Source organism: Thermothelomyces thermophilus, chromosome 3 (genome assembly GCF_000226095.1).
Source record: "Thermothelomyces thermophilus ATCC 42464 chromosome 3, complete sequence".
In the NCBI taxonomy this organism is placed as follows: domain Eukaryota; kingdom Fungi; phylum Ascomycota; class Sordariomycetes; order Sordariales; family Chaetomiaceae; genus Thermothelomyces; species Thermothelomyces thermophilus.
Genome location: NC_016474.1, coordinates 794,463 through 810,929, shown reverse-complemented (window position 1 = coordinate 810,929; position 16,467 = coordinate 794,463). Strand labels below are relative to the sequence as shown.

Sequence of the window (16,467 nt, the reverse complement as noted above, 5' to 3'; positions counted from 1 at the left end):
ACCAACAACCCCTGCTAGGGGCGCCATTTATCATCCATGAAAATTAGCGTACACTAGAGTTGGCGGCGGCGCCCAAATGTGAAAGAGTAGCGTCTACTCCGCAGTGTTATCTTACACTACGGAGAAATTGATCCGTCCGCACTACACTACAGTGTACCTCCGTACCGGCAGTTCCCTGCTGCTCCCGTTCGGGCCAAACTCCCCCAGATTTTCGGGTCAAGATCCCTCTCTTCTGCCATTTTAGTCTCGCCGCAGCTCGACAAGGCCTAAACTCTAAACCAACGGTCCGCGTTCCCTCACTGCATGCACAGTGCTGCGGGCGTTGTATCCTCTATCGGACGGTGACCGCGCAACGATGTCGGAATGACGAACACGTTCAGGATTGCGACCTGGTCTGTCAATCGCTAAGCGTTTTTCCAAAGCCGTACGGAATACACAGTACGGGTGTAATGTAGGTAAGGTAGGGCGGCCCTTCGGGAATGGGTGTCTCATTGGCCTTCTCGCTGCGCAAATTTCCGCTTTTGTTACTGCAATCCCAACCGTCGAGTTTAGCGGGTGAATGAACCAACCAGTCTCACAGGTGGAAGATCTCTGAGCTTCGAGAGCATCTGCTTGATGAAGACAAACACTCGCAGGAACAAAGGTATTCCAAGTACTTGCCTACTGCGTGTAACGTACACTAGTACTGTGATTAGTCCGCCACTGGGTAAGGAACAGTCTGGCTCCACTACGCGAGCTAGTAAAGGTGAAGTGCGAATCATCGCAACTGTACCCCAGAACATACGATGCGGCGACCCACTAACTACCCAGATGCGCATGGCGACCCGATGGCGGACTTGGGAAGTCCTCTTCACATCATCCTCGGGTTCTCACGTAACCCAGCCACAACATTGCAATCACGACTGCCAAACCTTAAGCGGGAGCGCTCCAATTACGAATGCGGAATACACTACTAGCGTCCAACAACGAGTTACTACGACATCTACGAACCCTGCTTTCTTGGGGATGAATGAGACAGACTACGCAGGACGTTGCTGGCGACGCATGGCTTTGGAGGGGTGTGGCAACCCTTGTTGACATCTTTCGCATTTTGGTTTCCACCTGAGTGGAGAAGAGCTGGAGTCAAGCTGGACTGGCGGAGAACCCCCCTTGCCAGTTAATGGGCGGCTGGTCGCCACTCCTCTCGCTTGCTCCGAGCTCCCACATGCCGCCCGCTCCTGGACTTTTTACCCTTCAAGAGCAGGAGATTGATGGCGAGGATCAGACGCACGGTCCAGGCACAGAAACAATGCTTGTTGCCCGGGAAAAAAAAGCCCATGTCACGGAATTGCTTGTCGAATAGCCTGTGTAACGCACACACACGGTGCAGCTGCACTCCGAGCTTGGCCTGGCAACAGCATCAGTAAGTGCACAGTATCGTAGTCATGGGTAAGGTGTCTAGATGCCAGAGTACACAACTAAGGTAGCCGAGTCGGGTAAGTCTTCTACACTCACCACAGTGCCGACAATCCGATACGCCGCAGACCTCGCGTCAGGCCTCGAGCCCTGAGGTTTGCGCGCGAGTCATAAACAGAAGCGTCAGTGCAAATGTGGAGATTCTCGGACAGGTCTTCTCTGGCAGGTAATTCCGTCTTTTGCGGCGTCGCAGCAGCATCCCTGCTGAATTTAGCCATGCAGATCCAATGAGCTAACTGCTTTGGTGTTAACCCACATCTACCCCATCAACTCATCAGTCCACAGTCCACTTGGCCCCGAGATAATGCGCTGCAGTTCCCATGACGAAACGCCAAAATTAAAAAGAGATATCCGGGATGTGGGCTGTGGTGCGGAATGCTGAGATCGGATGCCGTACTGCGCCTTTCAGTTTGGCCTCGAAACAAATGGACCCTCCACCCTCTCGAGTTCTTCGCGACAGTGAAGCCTGGAACCAGCGGGATGGGAACGATCAGCTGTGGGGTTGCCAGAACGCGTTAGGCATCTGGGCTCTCTCCTTAAGGCAACGCTTGGTGGGGTTGCGCCATTGGGGAGGGAATCAGATTCCCAACCGTATGGCTACCGCTATCCTCCGAGGAATTGGGTCATGCTTATTAGTCGAGACTGCTGCAGCCGTTCGGCGACCAAGCCCGTGGAATCGAGAACGCCAAAAAGGTCGCCTGAGCAAAGAGCTGGCCATTTAACACGATCGACCAAAAGTCGTGACGCGTTTTCGAGTCGTGGCAAGACAAATGAAAACAGAAAGGGAAGTATACAACCATTGAATCAGGCATGGATGTGTGCACCACGACTATTTAGTCTGCTCATGGTTGGTCGAGGAATCTGGGTGGTGGGTGCTTGAACATGCCCCGGCTCTCGAGATCCGGCGGGCGAGGTTTCTTGCCGTCTCACGTTATTTTCCGCCCTTTGCCAGTCCCTCTCTATTCAGCGCACTTCTCGTCGAGCGGCCAGCGTTCCCCGTCATCATCACAACCGCCCTCATTCGCTAGGCCCAGAACCTTGTAAAGGGCATCGGGCTCCACTCGTAAAATCAGCCCCTCCTCAGCAGCGTGGGCAAGCGTGACGGTGACGGTGGGCACCTGAGTTCCCCCTGGGCCTGGAAGACCAAATGAGTACCCTGTTCCGCACAGCGCATCGAGCATCGACCCCATCCCAATTTCCCTCCTCTCTCCCACCCCCACTTCAGTTATAAAATCACCCTCGGTCCCGCACTAGACTCGAATTTTCCCCGACCAAATTTTTGCGTCCCTCCCATTACAGGCATTTTACGGCACGTCGCCGGCTGATCTAAACCTGGCGGGCCACTGCACGAAGGAACCCCCCGTGCGCCTCACGTTTGCGACCAAATCGTCGGGTCCCGGGAACTAAACTTTACAACTACGTCGCTGCGGCTCTGGTGCTTGACTAGCTCGTTAGCGCGCCCCAGATCGCACGCTAATCGCTTCGCGGAATATCACTGCGCGTGCACCACCCCAACTCGCCAGCAACCAGAAACCCACCCAGCCTATTCTTGTCCGGGCCTGCACGACTAAATTAGTGCTGGTCCCCTCCGGCCTCTCTCCACCTCGCCTCTTGACACACACCCCCTCTCCACCTACCAACCATCTTGGGTGCTGCCGCCAGGTGGGACTCCATCAAATAAATCCAAGGCCCTGCCTCACCAGCCAAAAAAAAACCACCTCGCGTCTTTCCAGCCGGACCACTACCGACGTGAACCGCCAAGGTCTCGTCTTGAACACTCCACCACAACTCACTCCCGTCTGCGCCTCCCTAATCATTTACGCATCCTTGGATTACGCTTGAGCGAGAGGCACCGCCGCGTGTCGAGCAGACGTTCTTATCCTGTACCCCGACTCAGGATCCCTTTCAATCCCTAATGGAGCGCGCCGCCCCCGAGTATTCGCAGTCAGGTTTGCCTTCGCCCCATCCCAGTGTCGTCGGCGACACGCAGTCTAAGGCGGAACCTGTAGATCCGGCATCTGCTGCTCAGTACGCGACACAGCCGGAGGCGCGGTCAGCCAGCTACTCCAACTCGGCCACTCCTACCTCGGAATATAGCGTGTATCCGACAACTTCGAGGTCGGCCACGTTCCCAGACATGCAGCGCTCCTACCACCCCGCCAGCAACCCTCCCGGGAGCGGTGGCGGGATGCCGCAGACACCAACAAGTCCGTCCATGCCTCTGCCAGATGGGCGCAGCCATCAGAATCCCCAGCCGGAGCAGGCCAAGTCTGACAGCGCTCTGCCTATAGATCCTTCCATTGCAGGTGCAAGCCCGACATATGCAACTCACAGTCAATATCCTCCATATGCCGCCCCGCCCCCAGACATGTCTCAAGGGTACCAGCATCCGGGCACCCCGGGCTTGTACACACAGCCTCGCCCCGACTGGGGTGGCTACGGTCAGCAGCCTGCCAGTCACATCACTCCCGGAACGCACATATTCCAGCAGGCTCCTCCGACCACCGCCGCTCCTGGTCGTCCGCATCAGGTAGGTCCTCTTGCTTGTTGTTCCTCACCGCTTTCCCTTTTTCAAACTGCACTTGTCTCGCGCCTTTTGGGCGTATACGCCGGGCCATGGCCATCGCCTGCGCGGATTCCTACAAGGTGCTGACCGTGTTTTATAGGTCTATAGCTTCGTCCCCATTCCTGGCGCACAGCAGCACAAGCGGCCCAGGAGGCGGTATGAGGAAATCGAGCGCATGTACAAATGTGGCTACAACGGATGCGAAAAGGCCTATGGCACTCTGAACCACCTCAACGCCCATGTGACCATGCAGGGGCACGGTGCTAAGCGTACTCCAGATTGTAAGTTCCATGGTTATCCTAGATCGCCACCCTCCTCTCCCCCCTTCCCCCCCGGCCCCGCGGTGGGCGGCTTGGATTGTGCCTCGGCTAACGTGGTCATGACACTGCTTAGTGTTTAAGGATATTCGCCGCGAGTGGAAAGCCAAGAAGAAGGAGGAGGAAGCTCGCAAGGCTGCGGCTGCCGAGGAGGAGCGCCAGCGCCAGGCTGCTGCTGCTGCGGCGGCGGCGGCGGCGGCCCAAAACGGAGGAAACACAGATCCACAAACTGGCGTGGAGGCTGCGCAACCCCCGACGTCTTATCCCGGCTCGGGAACAGTCCAACTGCCCCCTATCGGTTACCAGCCGGCCCGCTACGCAGGGCCGCCTCCGGCCGGTATGCAGCAGCCGATCCCCGAGTACAACAACTATCCTAGTTACTCGCCCGCGTCACCTTACGGCCAGTCGAACCAGCAGATGTACAATACGCGTAAGTGTGAACTCGCCTCGGCATGATCTACCTCAAGGCTTCGCGTCGCTGACTCGAATTAGACAATGGTGGCCAGCCGCCGAGCCACTAGGTTTGGTACCGGTCTGCCACGAACTGTACCAGTTCTGTTGGCGTTCATTGCTAGCATGCCGAGTGCATCGAACAATCACCTAGCTCTTTTTTTTTTGGTTTTGTTTTTTCCTTTGCTCCCTCGGCTGCAAAGAGCACACCCGTGTCACTGGTGATAAAACCTTAATAAGGCAACAGACATGTGATGTTGCATGCCGCTATGTGGCATGATTCTTTGGCTTTTAACTTTTGTTTTCGTCATCACCCTCTTCACTTTTCTCGCATCTCAATTTCCTGACATTTTATCATCGACATTGCATGGAGTCGGCATGGGAAGGCGCGCATTCTGCTCGACGTGGGAGCATGGGTTGAGTTGTCTTTCACCATGGTTTCTGGGCAGTCGGATATACCCCTAAAAGAGAGAGAGGGCAAGGAGTATAATGCATGTTGTTTGGGGGGAGTAGGGGCCGGACGGGCTGTGGTTCTGGACGACTTTTTAAGAGTGAAATTCTGAAAGGGGCGATTGCTGTCCTTTGCTCGACGCACTGACGGACTCCATGCCGCTCCATCACTTTTGATCTTGGCTGGTTGAGGCAATTTAGGGGGGGGAAGCAGGGCGTTAGGAGGTGGTTTGCCTGGACAGACTTGGTAATTGACGCGTCGCTTTTCCCCCTTGGAGGCCGGGCCGACCAGCATGTCAATACAACCCAGCACTTGTGTTTCCGAGGAGGAAAGCTACGACCCTAGCAAGAAAATCTCAGCTCACAAGTATCGTCAACCTCTGAACCCGTAAACGTACGAAAAAGTCAAGATAATGGTGTTCTAGATAATGTATGGTAGAGAGCTTGGAAGCTAACTTCAAGGGTCCTCACTGTTTAGGTCTTAGACAAGCATTCATTCGCTTGGAAATGATTGCCAGTCCCGGCTCAAACTGAGAACAGAGCGTGTTGGAACACATAAATAGTTGGTCAGTCTAGGATGAGCTGACAGTGAATGGGAAGCAACCGTGGCATAATGAGGTGGTGCGGAAATGGACATGGGCGTTGCCTCGCCCTGACGTGCGGCTCAGATTTCGTCACGTATAAAAATATTTGGCACAACTGCCAAGCGTAACGAGATAAAGGTAGTATACTTCTCCCAAGACCATGGCACCGGAAACGATCGGTTTGCTCGGCATGCTCCCCTATGTGTCCGTGTGCGGCCCAGCAAGATATGTACATAGTTACATACATAAATACATGCATACATCTGCACTATAATATACTTTTGGTGGGTTGGCCATGCCTGGGTGTGGCAGACGTGCAATCCACGTGGGGACCAGGGGGTGTTTGTGACACAGTGTGTGGTACTGTGCATGCGTGCACGCTCCGTCTTGTCTTCCTGAGAATCCTGGTAAGTGCAGGTAGCAGTTGCACGGCACGGCGCGGGGACTTGTTCTGTTCTGATGTGTGGACGCGGGGCCGGGATGCGGGTCACTCAACGCTAGTGCTGTTGTGCCGCGCGGTACGGGATAAATAAGGGGGGGAGGCTTGTTTGTGACGTGCTGAATCTCGACCCCTGCTGCCTTTAGCTTCGTGTAACCACACTTTCTGAAGGGAAGAATGAACCATGTACTCGGGCCCGGACAAGGGCCGGGACGGGGAAGCAAGACTTGAAAAAAAGCTTGGCCTCAAGGACCCTTGATCAGGTCGCACGGTGGTGGAATCCCAATGGCCAACTGCTAGTTTACCACGTTGGGCCCTTGAGCATGGTGGCCGAGGAAGCCTAGGTAGTGCAGCGTTTGGGCGGCTCGGAGCAACATTAGAGGGGTAGACGACGAAGCCCATTTTGTGTTAGAGAAGCGAGCCGAAGCAGGACGTGGAACATTCGCTCCGAATCTAGCTGGTCGTGCCCGGCCAGTTGGGAGGGTGCAAAGACTCGAATCAAGCCCGAGAACTCGGTACCGGGGTCGGCCAAGCACCAGTGTAAAGTGGTATACACAATACAATACAACGCCTGGACAGATGGTAGGCAGAGCAAGGCCAAAACTTTCGCGTAGCTCATAGGCTGTCGAATGCATGGCTCAACTTCGCGGGGCGGGTACTTGTCAGTTGGCCGGGCTGGCCTACAAAAGTAGTCCGGCTTAGCTGCGAGCTTCTTCCGGATCTTGGAGAAAGTATGTACTGTACAGTACAATCTCCCCGTGGGCCAGTCAAAACAGGCCAAGCGAGAAGAAATGAACTAGAAGAAAAGCAAAACAAAAGCATAAAAGTCACGTCCACGTCTGAAGGAGAGATATTGGTGATGTCACATGATTATGGAATTGTACGTTATATAGTGGATACAAGATACCAACAAGCACGGTTGCAGAGAGCTTACACTACGGATTCGCAGTATGAGCAGGAAGGGCGAGGGACCTTGTACAGTACGGAGTGTTCCGGATGTACGGATGTACATACATACTCCGTACGCAATAAGGTCATCGACCCGAACCCAAAACAACGGCCTAGTGTACGCTAGTGTAATTCTCCGCTCTTGCTTAAGTCTCCCGATCCCACAGTTACACACAGACGGATGCGCTAATTTAGTTCCGAGACCGTGTCTTTTCTGCAACAAGAGTATGTGCATAAGTTGTTTTTCTAACCCGGAATGTTCCAACGTCTTCTATTGGTACACGACGATCCATTGGTCCTGGAATACGGATAATGCCTTGATAAGTGCGTGCATTTAGTGCACACTGTGCGCCCTGTGTACCTGCCAAAAATCAGTTCCTACCAATGCCAATGGCCCCATGGCTTTCTTCCCTCCTTCCCTCCAAGGGTTCGAATGCGAGTAGCTGCTCGCTCTTGTGAAGGCATTGGAGATCACTGGACGGTCTGGTCCGGGCCTTTACCAGACGTTCTTCCTCTCCCGTTTTGCCACAACGATCGCCGTAGGTAAGTTAAACGCATCAGTGCTGATAGTGGGGCAGAAACATCTGGAAGACAACTTGAGCAGCGAAATTCAAGCGGTTGCCAGCCCAAAGGAGTACCAGTAGACGCGCTCAGTGCAAAGACTGAAGCGACCACAATACCGACACTCGTTTGAATCGAGACATTACCGTCAGGTACAGCGACCTGCAGCAGACTGGAGGGTGTTGGAAGCAAGTGGTTCATTTCGACTGTTCACGGGCGCTCCGACATCACAGCTCCAAGTCGACCGCATTCGGTGACAGCACACCAATCGCATCCTAGAGACAGCGCCAAACTCGCAGTCTCCAGTGGGTTCAGGACATTGTCGACTTCGACAGTGGCTTCGAGTGGCTATATGCGAGGCTTGGTTCGGTAGCAAGAGACAACCAAAACAACTGCCAGAGCTCCGAAGCGGGAGGGCTCAACACATTCATTGACCACCGTGCTGTGTGCTTATCGCCGGGGCCAGGCCTTCTTCTTCTTCTTCTTCTTCTTTTTTTTTTTTTTTTTTTTTTTTTTTTTTTTTTGAGAAGGCGATCATGATCAGCTCGCAAGTTGGACACGCAGAAGCTACAGGAGCCGGGGGCTTACACGGGAGCCGCGACGGCGCTCCGCCTCGGCCGGCTCATCTTGAAAAGGGCGACATCTTCAGGACCGTGGGGTTACCCGAAGAGCTCACCATTGGGCTGGACGCCATGGCCATGACAACCAACAAGAGCCTCCAGGGATTTCGAGAGATTCCGCCGGGCACGCACTTTCTCTGGATTCAGTTGCCAGGCGGCGTCTCTCGATCTGGCTGCTGGTTCATCACGGGATCCAGGGGGTTGCTGCGCGTCAAGGAGTGGGACAAATATAACGAGATTCTCGGGGAGCCGGCAAGCTCGTCCGGGGATGCACGGAGTCAACAGGACAGCTTGGAATCCATATACTCGGCGCTAAAGCCGTACGCGTTGCACGCCCATCGGGATAAGTCATGGACGCCGATGGACAACAAAGATCCTATCTGGGCGCGAACCCCGGGCAGCCTTTGGAGCATCTTGACCAGCGCCGTATCACGTCAAGCACTCGTCAGGATCACCGGAAAGCCAGATGCCCAGGATTACCTCGTGGAGTCCACGGACGGTGCCAAAGACGACCGCCCCCTCGCCGGGCAACCCCCCGCCGGTTCGGGGCTGAACCTCCTATTCACGCAGGACTTCCGCGATCTTCAAGTCCTCGACCAAGGCTCGATGAGAGACCGCGTCGCCGACACCTCGTCCCGGATCCAGTCCCGCCTCACCACGGCCGACCAAAACAGCCGAATCACCGAGCGAGACATTCTCGCCGACCTGCAGTTCACCTTCCTGACCGGCACCCACCTGAGCAACTCGGCGTGCCTCGAGCACTGGTGGAACCTCGTGTTCAAGATGCTGCTCCGCGCATACGGCCTCGTGCTCTCACATCCGAGACTGGTCAGAGACTTCCTTACGGTCCTCTACGCCCAGCTTTTCTACACGGAGCACTATGTCGCCTCGTCTTCCTCGCAACCGGATCACCAGGACGAGGCGGACGACAAGGGCAAGAAGCACGGGCCGAGCAGTGACAGGGCCATCTTCCAATACAAGCCCCAGTACAGGGGGAGACTCCGTCAGGTGCTGGCCGAGTACCGGAGGCGGCTAAACAGTCTGCTCGAGGGGCTGCGCGGTTCGACCACTCCCGACCAAGAGGCTGTCGGCAGGGCGTTTGAGGACCTGGAGGCCTGGCTGTGGAGGAAGGGCTGGGATCTGAGGGAAGGGGAGGGCAAGCCGGGAAGCGGCGGTATCAGAGCGGTTACTGCGCCGGATAGCGAGGACGAGGAGGACGAGCAGCCTGTTGTGGTGGAACTTGATGAGCAGGGGAGAGAGGTAGGGTTGCTCTCGTTTAGCGACTAAAGGGGAAAAAAGCTAGTGGAAGTTATGTATAGTTGACTTGCGTCCGGGTACCTAGTCAATGCTGTGCTTCAGGAAGGTAAGGGCACAACCACCACCACCACCTGAGTGGAAGAACCTTTTTCCCTCACCGGGTCATGGGCCGTGTTGTGTCAAGTCTTGCCAGACAGACAGGTTGGATGTTGCAACGTTGTAATGCCCCAACCAGAGTTGGTCTCTTGAGCCGAAAAGTGAGCCACAACGGGCGCACAAACCGGAGTCACACACACAACGCATGTATGTATGTACATAGCAGCCATAACCCAGCTCTGTGATGTTTCCGCCCTATTTGATATCACCACATCAGGGACGAGAAGTCGTGTGCCGACGGTACCTAGGTGCCCAAGGTGAACTGGGCAATGATGAGTTCTGTAACAGGTGCCTAAGAAGGTACCCCACATTATCTTATCGCCAGCTCCCCACCTCCTCGGGAACGGGGGCTATATATGTTACCTTGGTTCCTAACAGCGTCGTCACCTCCAAGCAAAGGCTGGACTTCATCATAGGATAACTGGTTGTCCGACAATCTCGCGCTCACCATCATTACCTGATTCTCGCTGTGGGACCGGATAGAGCCTTGTGACAAGAAGGGGAGCGGGGGAACAAATAAAAAGAAAAAAGAAAAAAGAAAAAAGAAGAAAAAAGGGAGAAAAAGAGGCGACCATGTCTCGAAAGGGCGTCGGGCTCGCGGCCTTTGACCGCTCGCGCCTCACCTCGGCCCAGTACGCGAGCCACGGGTCGACACTGCGGTCGGCCAACGCGCAGGCCCTCGAGACGCAGCTGGCCGTCTTCCGCTCGCTGCTGCAGCAGTTCGCCCAGACGCACGCAAAGGACATCCGCTCGAACCCGACCTTCCGCGCCCAGTTCGCCCGCATGTGCGCCGCCATCGGCGTCGACCCGCTCGCGAGCAGCAGCAGCAGCAGCTCGTCCTCGGCGGGCGGGGGCGGGTCCATCTGGGCGCAGCTGCTGGGGAGGTCGGTCAACGATTTCTACTTTGAGCTGGCCGTTCGCGTCGTCGAGGTCTGCAGCGAGACGAGGGGCGAGAACGGCGGCCTGATTGAGCTGAAGAAGGTGAGGGAGCGGATCATGCGGGGCCGGATGGAGGGGGCGTCGGAAATTACCGAGTAAGTTCTTCCCCACTACTGATGATTATCACGATTCCCTTTTTGGGTCGCGCTGCGTGCATGTCTAAAAAACAAAACAAAAAAAAAAAGGAAAGAAAGGGGGAAAAAAGCTGGTGGCTAACTCATCGAAACCCTCCCTCTTTTTTGCAGAGATGATATCCTTCGAGCCGTGGGCACGCTCAAACCGCTGGGCTCGGCCTACTCCATCATCACGGTCGGCAGCAAGCCCTACATCCGGTCGGTGCCCAAGGAGCTCAGCACCGACCAGAGCGCCGTGCTTGAGGCGGCGCAGCTCCTGGGCTACGTGAGCGTCTCGATGCTGATGGTCAACCTCAAGTGGACGCGCGCGAGGGCGCAGACGGCGCTGGAGGACCTCATGGCCGAGGGCATGCTCTGGGTGGACAAGCAGAGCGAGGAGTGGGAGTACTGGAGCCCTGGCTTCATGCTGGAGAACCAGGACTTCGCAGGCACGACTGGATGAACGTTCCCGTCTAACTGACGCATCGCATATTGAGGAACTCACCAACTCTTTCTCATCCGTTAGGAAACGCTGCGATCTAGATCCTCCGCCATGGCATCCTTGCGGATGCTGGTCCCGCGGTCATGATAACGCGGAGCAGAACAACCGAGCCAAGCAAGGGAGCCGGATGCCGGGAAGAAGCTGAGAGGGGATCGGCAAAGCTCCGCGACGGACGGAGGTGTACGAGCGTTCTACCTCTCCGGCCCTCGCAGGCGACCCCGCACAAGAAGAAAGCCCAGGGAACAATTCTTGGAGCAATGGCTTACGACATGAATGCCATTGTGTCTGGACCGATGAGGGAGTTCCGGAAACGAGAAAAAAATTGGCTTCGGAAGTCATCTCTGGAGCAATGTAAAGGAGGCTGGGCCATGGAGAGCTTTGCCTGTTCCCAGGAGACGTGTGACTAAGGAGTGTGCGATTCTAGGTTTGAGAGTCGGGTGCTTTTCGTGTGAGCTTGCATCATGCAGAGGGGAGCGAGATAGCGAAGTGTTACGATACCCGGAATCGCAGCCAACCCGAGAGATAACCAAGCAACTATATTCATCTACCATCACGAAAATGCCAAACCCTATCTGACGTAACCAAGCATAACAACGAACCGAACATTATACAGGTATCCTGCCCTATCCCCGCCAAACTCCCGCAAAGGAGCCGCCCCCTCCAGAACATCAAGATCCGTCATAAAACTCTCGGCCTGCCTGACGGCATCTCTTCCCCTTTCCAAAGCCACTGCATCCTCAACGGAAGAGCAGGCCGTCAAGCAGCACCGTGGTCATGCATTCATTCCATACTGCACCTGCCAAGAGGCACCAGGCAGCAACCCCTAGCCCACTACCGCCACCTATCCCCATTTAGTAGGGAGGGTTAGGACCGAGGGGAGGGTAGTCATCCGGGCGAGGCCCGCCAATGGTGGAACCGCCGGGGGTGCGGCCCTCTCCGAAGTGCTTCTTGCGCAGGGCGGCAAGGCGCTTCTTCTTGGTGATGGTGTTGATGTAGGTGCCGATGACGAAGGACACGAGGTTGAAAAAGGGCACCCACGTGTTCTCGGGCAGGAAATTTTGCGCAAAGGCCAGGCAGATGGGCGACGTGATCCAGCTCACACGCATCACCTTCCAGAAGCTGCTGCGCACTGTCGCCTTGACCTGGCGGAACGTCCTGGCGCCCGCGATGAGGGACATTGCGACGAGGTAGACGGCGTTTTGGAGGGGAGCGATCTGGACGGGAACCCGTGTCAGTAGCAGAGCATGTCTTGGGCAGGCGAAACAAGTGACTTACAATCAGGTTGCTGAAGAGGATCTGCAGGATCTTTGCGCGCAGGCTGGTGCGTTTGCTAAAGATCTTTTGCAGCAACCAGATCAGAAAGTGGCCGAGCGGAGCGCTGACGAAGGCGCCGTAGGCCGCCATCTTGGGCACGCGCGACGTGAAGTAGTTGCCGTGCTTATTGCGGTCCTTGGCTAGCCACGACGCGAGCAGCTCCTGGCCACCGGCCAGCGTTCCGGCCGTGAGCATCTTGGTGCGCAGCGGGTGGTCCTCGAGTTGTTGCAGGTAGGCCTGGAGCACCGATGAGAAGTAGGCGTTAGTCAAGTACACGCACGGGGTTTCCACGGGGTCGCATCCCCCGCGCAGTTGCAGAACAGGCGCCGGAGACGTACAGCGAGATAGCCCTTGGTGCCGGCATTCTTCCTGCCGCCGGTGAGGGCGGTACCGACAACGGCCGAGATGGGATGTTTGCCGCTGGTGCCGGGAAGCTGGCCATGGGCAGCCTCCGAGATGGCAGCGGCAGCAGAGCCGACGAGGCCGCCCTTGTTGGCGGTATGGTCGAGGACGGCATCCCTGACTGCCTCCTTGAGGGTGGTGTCCCGCTCGATCTTGACCGACATGGCTCGCGGTGGTTAAATCCACAACCCAGTGCTAAGCGGGGCCTGTTCGGGACCTGTATTAGCCTCCTTGCACAATTATTTTTGCCCTGTATTGCGGTGCGCGGTGTGCCGCCGATGCCGTGGTTCCGCCCGGGTCAACGCTTTGTTTACACTGGAGATAACACCGGGATTGCGGGGGGATGGATTCGTGCGGGTCTCGCTGCGCGGCGCCCTTGTAAACCTGGTTTGCGCGTGGCGATATGGTGTTCTTCACCGACAAGACAAGGGAAAATGGGGGCCAACTCACGATTGATGGAGAAGAGACAGTTGTTCGAGCGGTCTGGGTTGGCTGGGAGCGGAATGAGCTGTCGTCGCAAAACCTCGTCTGCAAGCGGGCGGGAACGAGCTGACGGGGAGGCTGGTTTTTGGATCGGGGAAAGCACAGCTCCCCTGTTGCTGGGCGTCGCGACTGGGCGAAGAGGAGGGGCGCGTGTGGGGACCTGGAAAGCAGGCCACAACTGGCGGTTTTGATTGGTCGCATCGACGAATGGCCGAGGTTTTGTTTTCCCAGACTGCTTCTCAGCTGGGAAGAAGCACGGAGAAGGCAAAAAAACAACCCCTGTCCATGCAGGCACCCTGGCCGGTGTCTCGGCCCCGGCCACTCAACTTCGCGTGCTGCTCGAACACCTTCCATTGGCTCACCGGCAGAGTATCTTAGAGCCATATGTGGTTGTGTTGAACTCGTACATTTGCACAAAACAGAAACCCTCCCCGTTGTTTTTCAGCGGATGAAGCTCAGTTTGGACCACTTCCGTATGTTTCTGGGAGATCTTCGTACCCACCTCCCCACAAATTGGTTGTGATCCATCATCTTAAGTGACACGCGGCAATGTACTCTGTACACCTTGGGCTTCCAGAACTGTCTGCTGGCATTCCATGCACATCCGGAGTGCAATACTCGTACTGGGACCCCAAGTTGAAGGGGCGCAACTCGGTTGTCATGTACGGTTCTCCTTTACGTCGGCGTCGACGCTGGAAATAACATTCATGGAGCTTGAGGTCAGAGCCTCCTGCATCTGTTACTCTTTTTCTTCTCCACCTTACTATTTGTTACAGGCTCTATCACATGCCTGTCTACTGTAAAGCGCCTTCCTGGGATGTTGCGGCATCCCGGTGAGCCCAGGACTCGAACTGATGAGGCAAGACCAGCCCCGAAAAGGGCGGCAGGTGCCCAGCTGTTAGTGAAGCAGTGTTGATGTGCATATACAGGGAAGTCGCGATGAAGGAGGTTTTGTGAACTTATAGCTACTAGGAGGGTAGGGGCAAGTTTCACCGCCTCATCTGCTTGTGATTCCACACCCTCTTTCCTCAAACAAGCAGGCCGGTTATAGTACCCTAGTACTCTTCCTTCAAGTTCTTTAATGTTAGCGGCCGTTGGTTTTGCTGCCCGCCTAGGCTGACCAGTTTCACGAGAGGTGCAGCAGGTCTCGGCCAGGTATTTAAGTAGTAATTAACACCAATATCGGGTTCCAGCACAACACTACCTCGTCACAGCCAGCAACATGTACTGCTGGTTACATGTGATGCTTTGAGGAGGTAAAGCTTTGTGAAACATTGCCCTTCGCTCCTACGCTATTCCACCGCAACTTGGACTGCCTTCCTCAAGCAATGGCCGCGGAGGGGGTGTTTTTTCCCCCACCGCCTTCGACCGCCATTGTTCCTCTTTCCACTCACATCCTTTTGACAGCGACCCTGATGCGGCAGTACTGGTTGCATACGGATGCTCATATGCAACCATACCGCAACGGCTGTCATATAATTCAGGCCTGCAATGCACGAGATGCGATCCAGAGCCACCCTCGGGGATCTTTTACCGCTGTGTTACAGTTAGTGAACCTCTTCTCGACGTGAATAATAGGGGTGCCCCGGTAGGTCGGGTGAAGCAACTGTCACAGAACACTACTGATGACCTGCCTGATGAGGCTGCCTTCGATAACGTCGATCGGTAGTCTGTAAGGAAGATGAGTTTTTAAAAAGTTTGTGGCTAGTATTCGGAGCGATTCACTCAACATGCTCGCTAAGACACCCGTGGAGCAATCGTCCTCCTACACTTCGGGGCAACTCAATGCCTTTATATCACAGCGCAAATGACCCATGTTATGTCCACGTCCCGCCCCCCCTCCCTTTCTTCACCATGCCTACAAAGCTCTCATACTTCTAAGGAACGCTTCATATAGGGAATGCCTTCATCTCCTGCAACGTATAATACTTGCGCATCTTCTCGGCCCCGAGTTCCCTGACCTCCTGATCCAGATGCTTCAGCAGCACGTCTCCCCACGGTTCAACCTTGCTCCTCAACACGCCCAGGTCCAGCTCGCACTCCTTGTCCTTACACCGGCGCAGGTAATCCGCCATCTCGTCCATCCCGTCGTGGATGATCTGGTGCTGCCGAAGCAGCTCGCACTCCTCCTTCTTGCCCCGCTTCCCGCCCCCCTTGCCAGTCCCGGCCGGGGAGGAGGATGCGCGGAACTCGGGCATCTTGCGGCCGAGCAGGGGGTACAGGTGCGTCTCCTCGATGGAGTGGTGCATCTCGAGGTAGCGCGCCAGCCGGAGGCCCTCGTCGACGAACTGCTTCAGCGACATGTTGGCCGGGCGCCGGTTGGTGGTGCATGCTGTGTGGAGCGTGGCGTACATTTGGCGGAAGTGGTCGTGCTGAGCGGCGTGGTGAGTTATGCTGGGATGGATCTAGATCCTAAGGAGATATAGAAGGGCAGCCGGGGGAAAGGAAATTGGTTGCGGGAAACTGGGAGCAACTAGTAGTACATACGAAATAATCCATTTGTTCGGCGAGGCGGTTGTAGATGCGGAACTCTTGAGGTGTTAAGGGGGCCAGGGCCGGTTTGGCTGCTTGTTCCGGAACGGAGGCAGAGTCGGCGGCCTGGTTCGGAGCCGGTTTGTCATTTGCCGGCCCCATTTCCACAGTCGCCGGGGTTCCTGCTGCATCCGAGGCCGTGTCCTGGGGCATTGTGCGATAACACCTAACTTGCGTCGGGAGGCGAAATTGAGTTGAGCTACGGCAGTTAATTAAGCGATAGCGCCGGGCGGTGGCTATGGGCTCGAGTCTCTGAGAAAACTGTTCCGCAAACTTACTTTGGCAGTAAACAAGTACGGGGTATCCATCATATGCTGCGTCTTCCAAAATGAGAGCGCTGGTTTTTTAAAATCTCGGGCAGGCAGTATGGATACCAAAG

The 16,467-nt window shown here is 55.8% G+C and overlaps 5 protein-coding genes across 5 annotated transcripts; 3 read left to right on the top strand and 2 right to left on the bottom strand.

The window, feature by feature from the left end:
• Positions 1-2,755: 2,755 nt before the first annotated feature.
• MYCTH_2138805 (uncharacterized protein) lies at positions 2,756-4,859 on the top strand (the record flags this gene model as incomplete). Its single annotated transcript, XM_003662569.1, has 6 exons — positions 2,756-3,404; positions 3,465-3,911; positions 3,986-3,989; positions 4,130-4,302; positions 4,415-4,768; positions 4,831-4,859. Exons 1-6 carry the CDS (start codon positions 3,371-3,373, stop codon positions 4,857-4,859), a joined length of 1,041 nt encoding a protein of 346 aa, XP_003662617.1. The 5' UTR covers positions 2,756-3,370.
• A 3,447-nt stretch (positions 4,860-8,306) lies between these two features.
• MYCTH_2062214 (uncharacterized protein) lies at positions 8,307-9,677 on the top strand (the record flags this gene model as incomplete). The annotated part of the gene is made up of 1 exon (XM_003662568.1): positions 8,307-9,677. One exon carries the CDS (start codon positions 8,307-8,309, stop codon positions 9,675-9,677), a length of 1,371 nt encoding a protein of 456 aa, XP_003662616.1.
• Positions 9,678-10,376: 699 nt separating this feature from the next.
• Positions 10,377-11,318, top strand: MYCTH_2109793 (uncharacterized protein; the record flags this gene model as incomplete). The annotated part of the gene is made up of 2 exons (XM_003662567.1): positions 10,377-10,837; positions 10,988-11,318. 2 exons carry the CDS (start codon positions 10,377-10,379, stop codon positions 11,316-11,318), a joined length of 792 nt encoding a protein of 263 aa, XP_003662615.1.
• A 668-nt stretch (positions 11,319-11,986) lies between these two features.
• On the bottom strand, positions 11,987-13,729 carry MYCTH_2303440 (uncharacterized protein). Its single transcript, XM_003662566.1, has 4 exons — positions 13,524-13,729; positions 13,010-13,279; positions 12,633-12,908; positions 11,987-12,571 (listed from the first exon to the last, which is right to left on the bottom strand). The coding sequence occupies exons 2-4, from the start codon at positions 13,235-13,237 to the stop codon at positions 12,209-12,211; spliced, it is 867 nt and encodes a 288-aa protein (XP_003662614.1). The 5' UTR covers positions 13,238-13,279; positions 13,524-13,729; the 3' UTR covers positions 11,987-12,208.
• Positions 13,730-15,399: 1,670 nt separating this feature from the next.
• MYCTH_2303438 (uncharacterized protein) lies at positions 15,400-16,466 on the bottom strand. The gene is made up of 2 exons (XM_003662565.1): positions 16,044-16,466; positions 15,400-15,928 (listed from the first exon to the last, which is right to left on the bottom strand). Exons 1-2 carry the CDS (start codon positions 16,239-16,241, stop codon positions 15,446-15,448), a joined length of 681 nt encoding a protein of 226 aa, XP_003662613.1. The 5' UTR covers positions 16,242-16,466; the 3' UTR covers positions 15,400-15,445.
• Position 16,467: the final 1 nt, after the last annotated feature.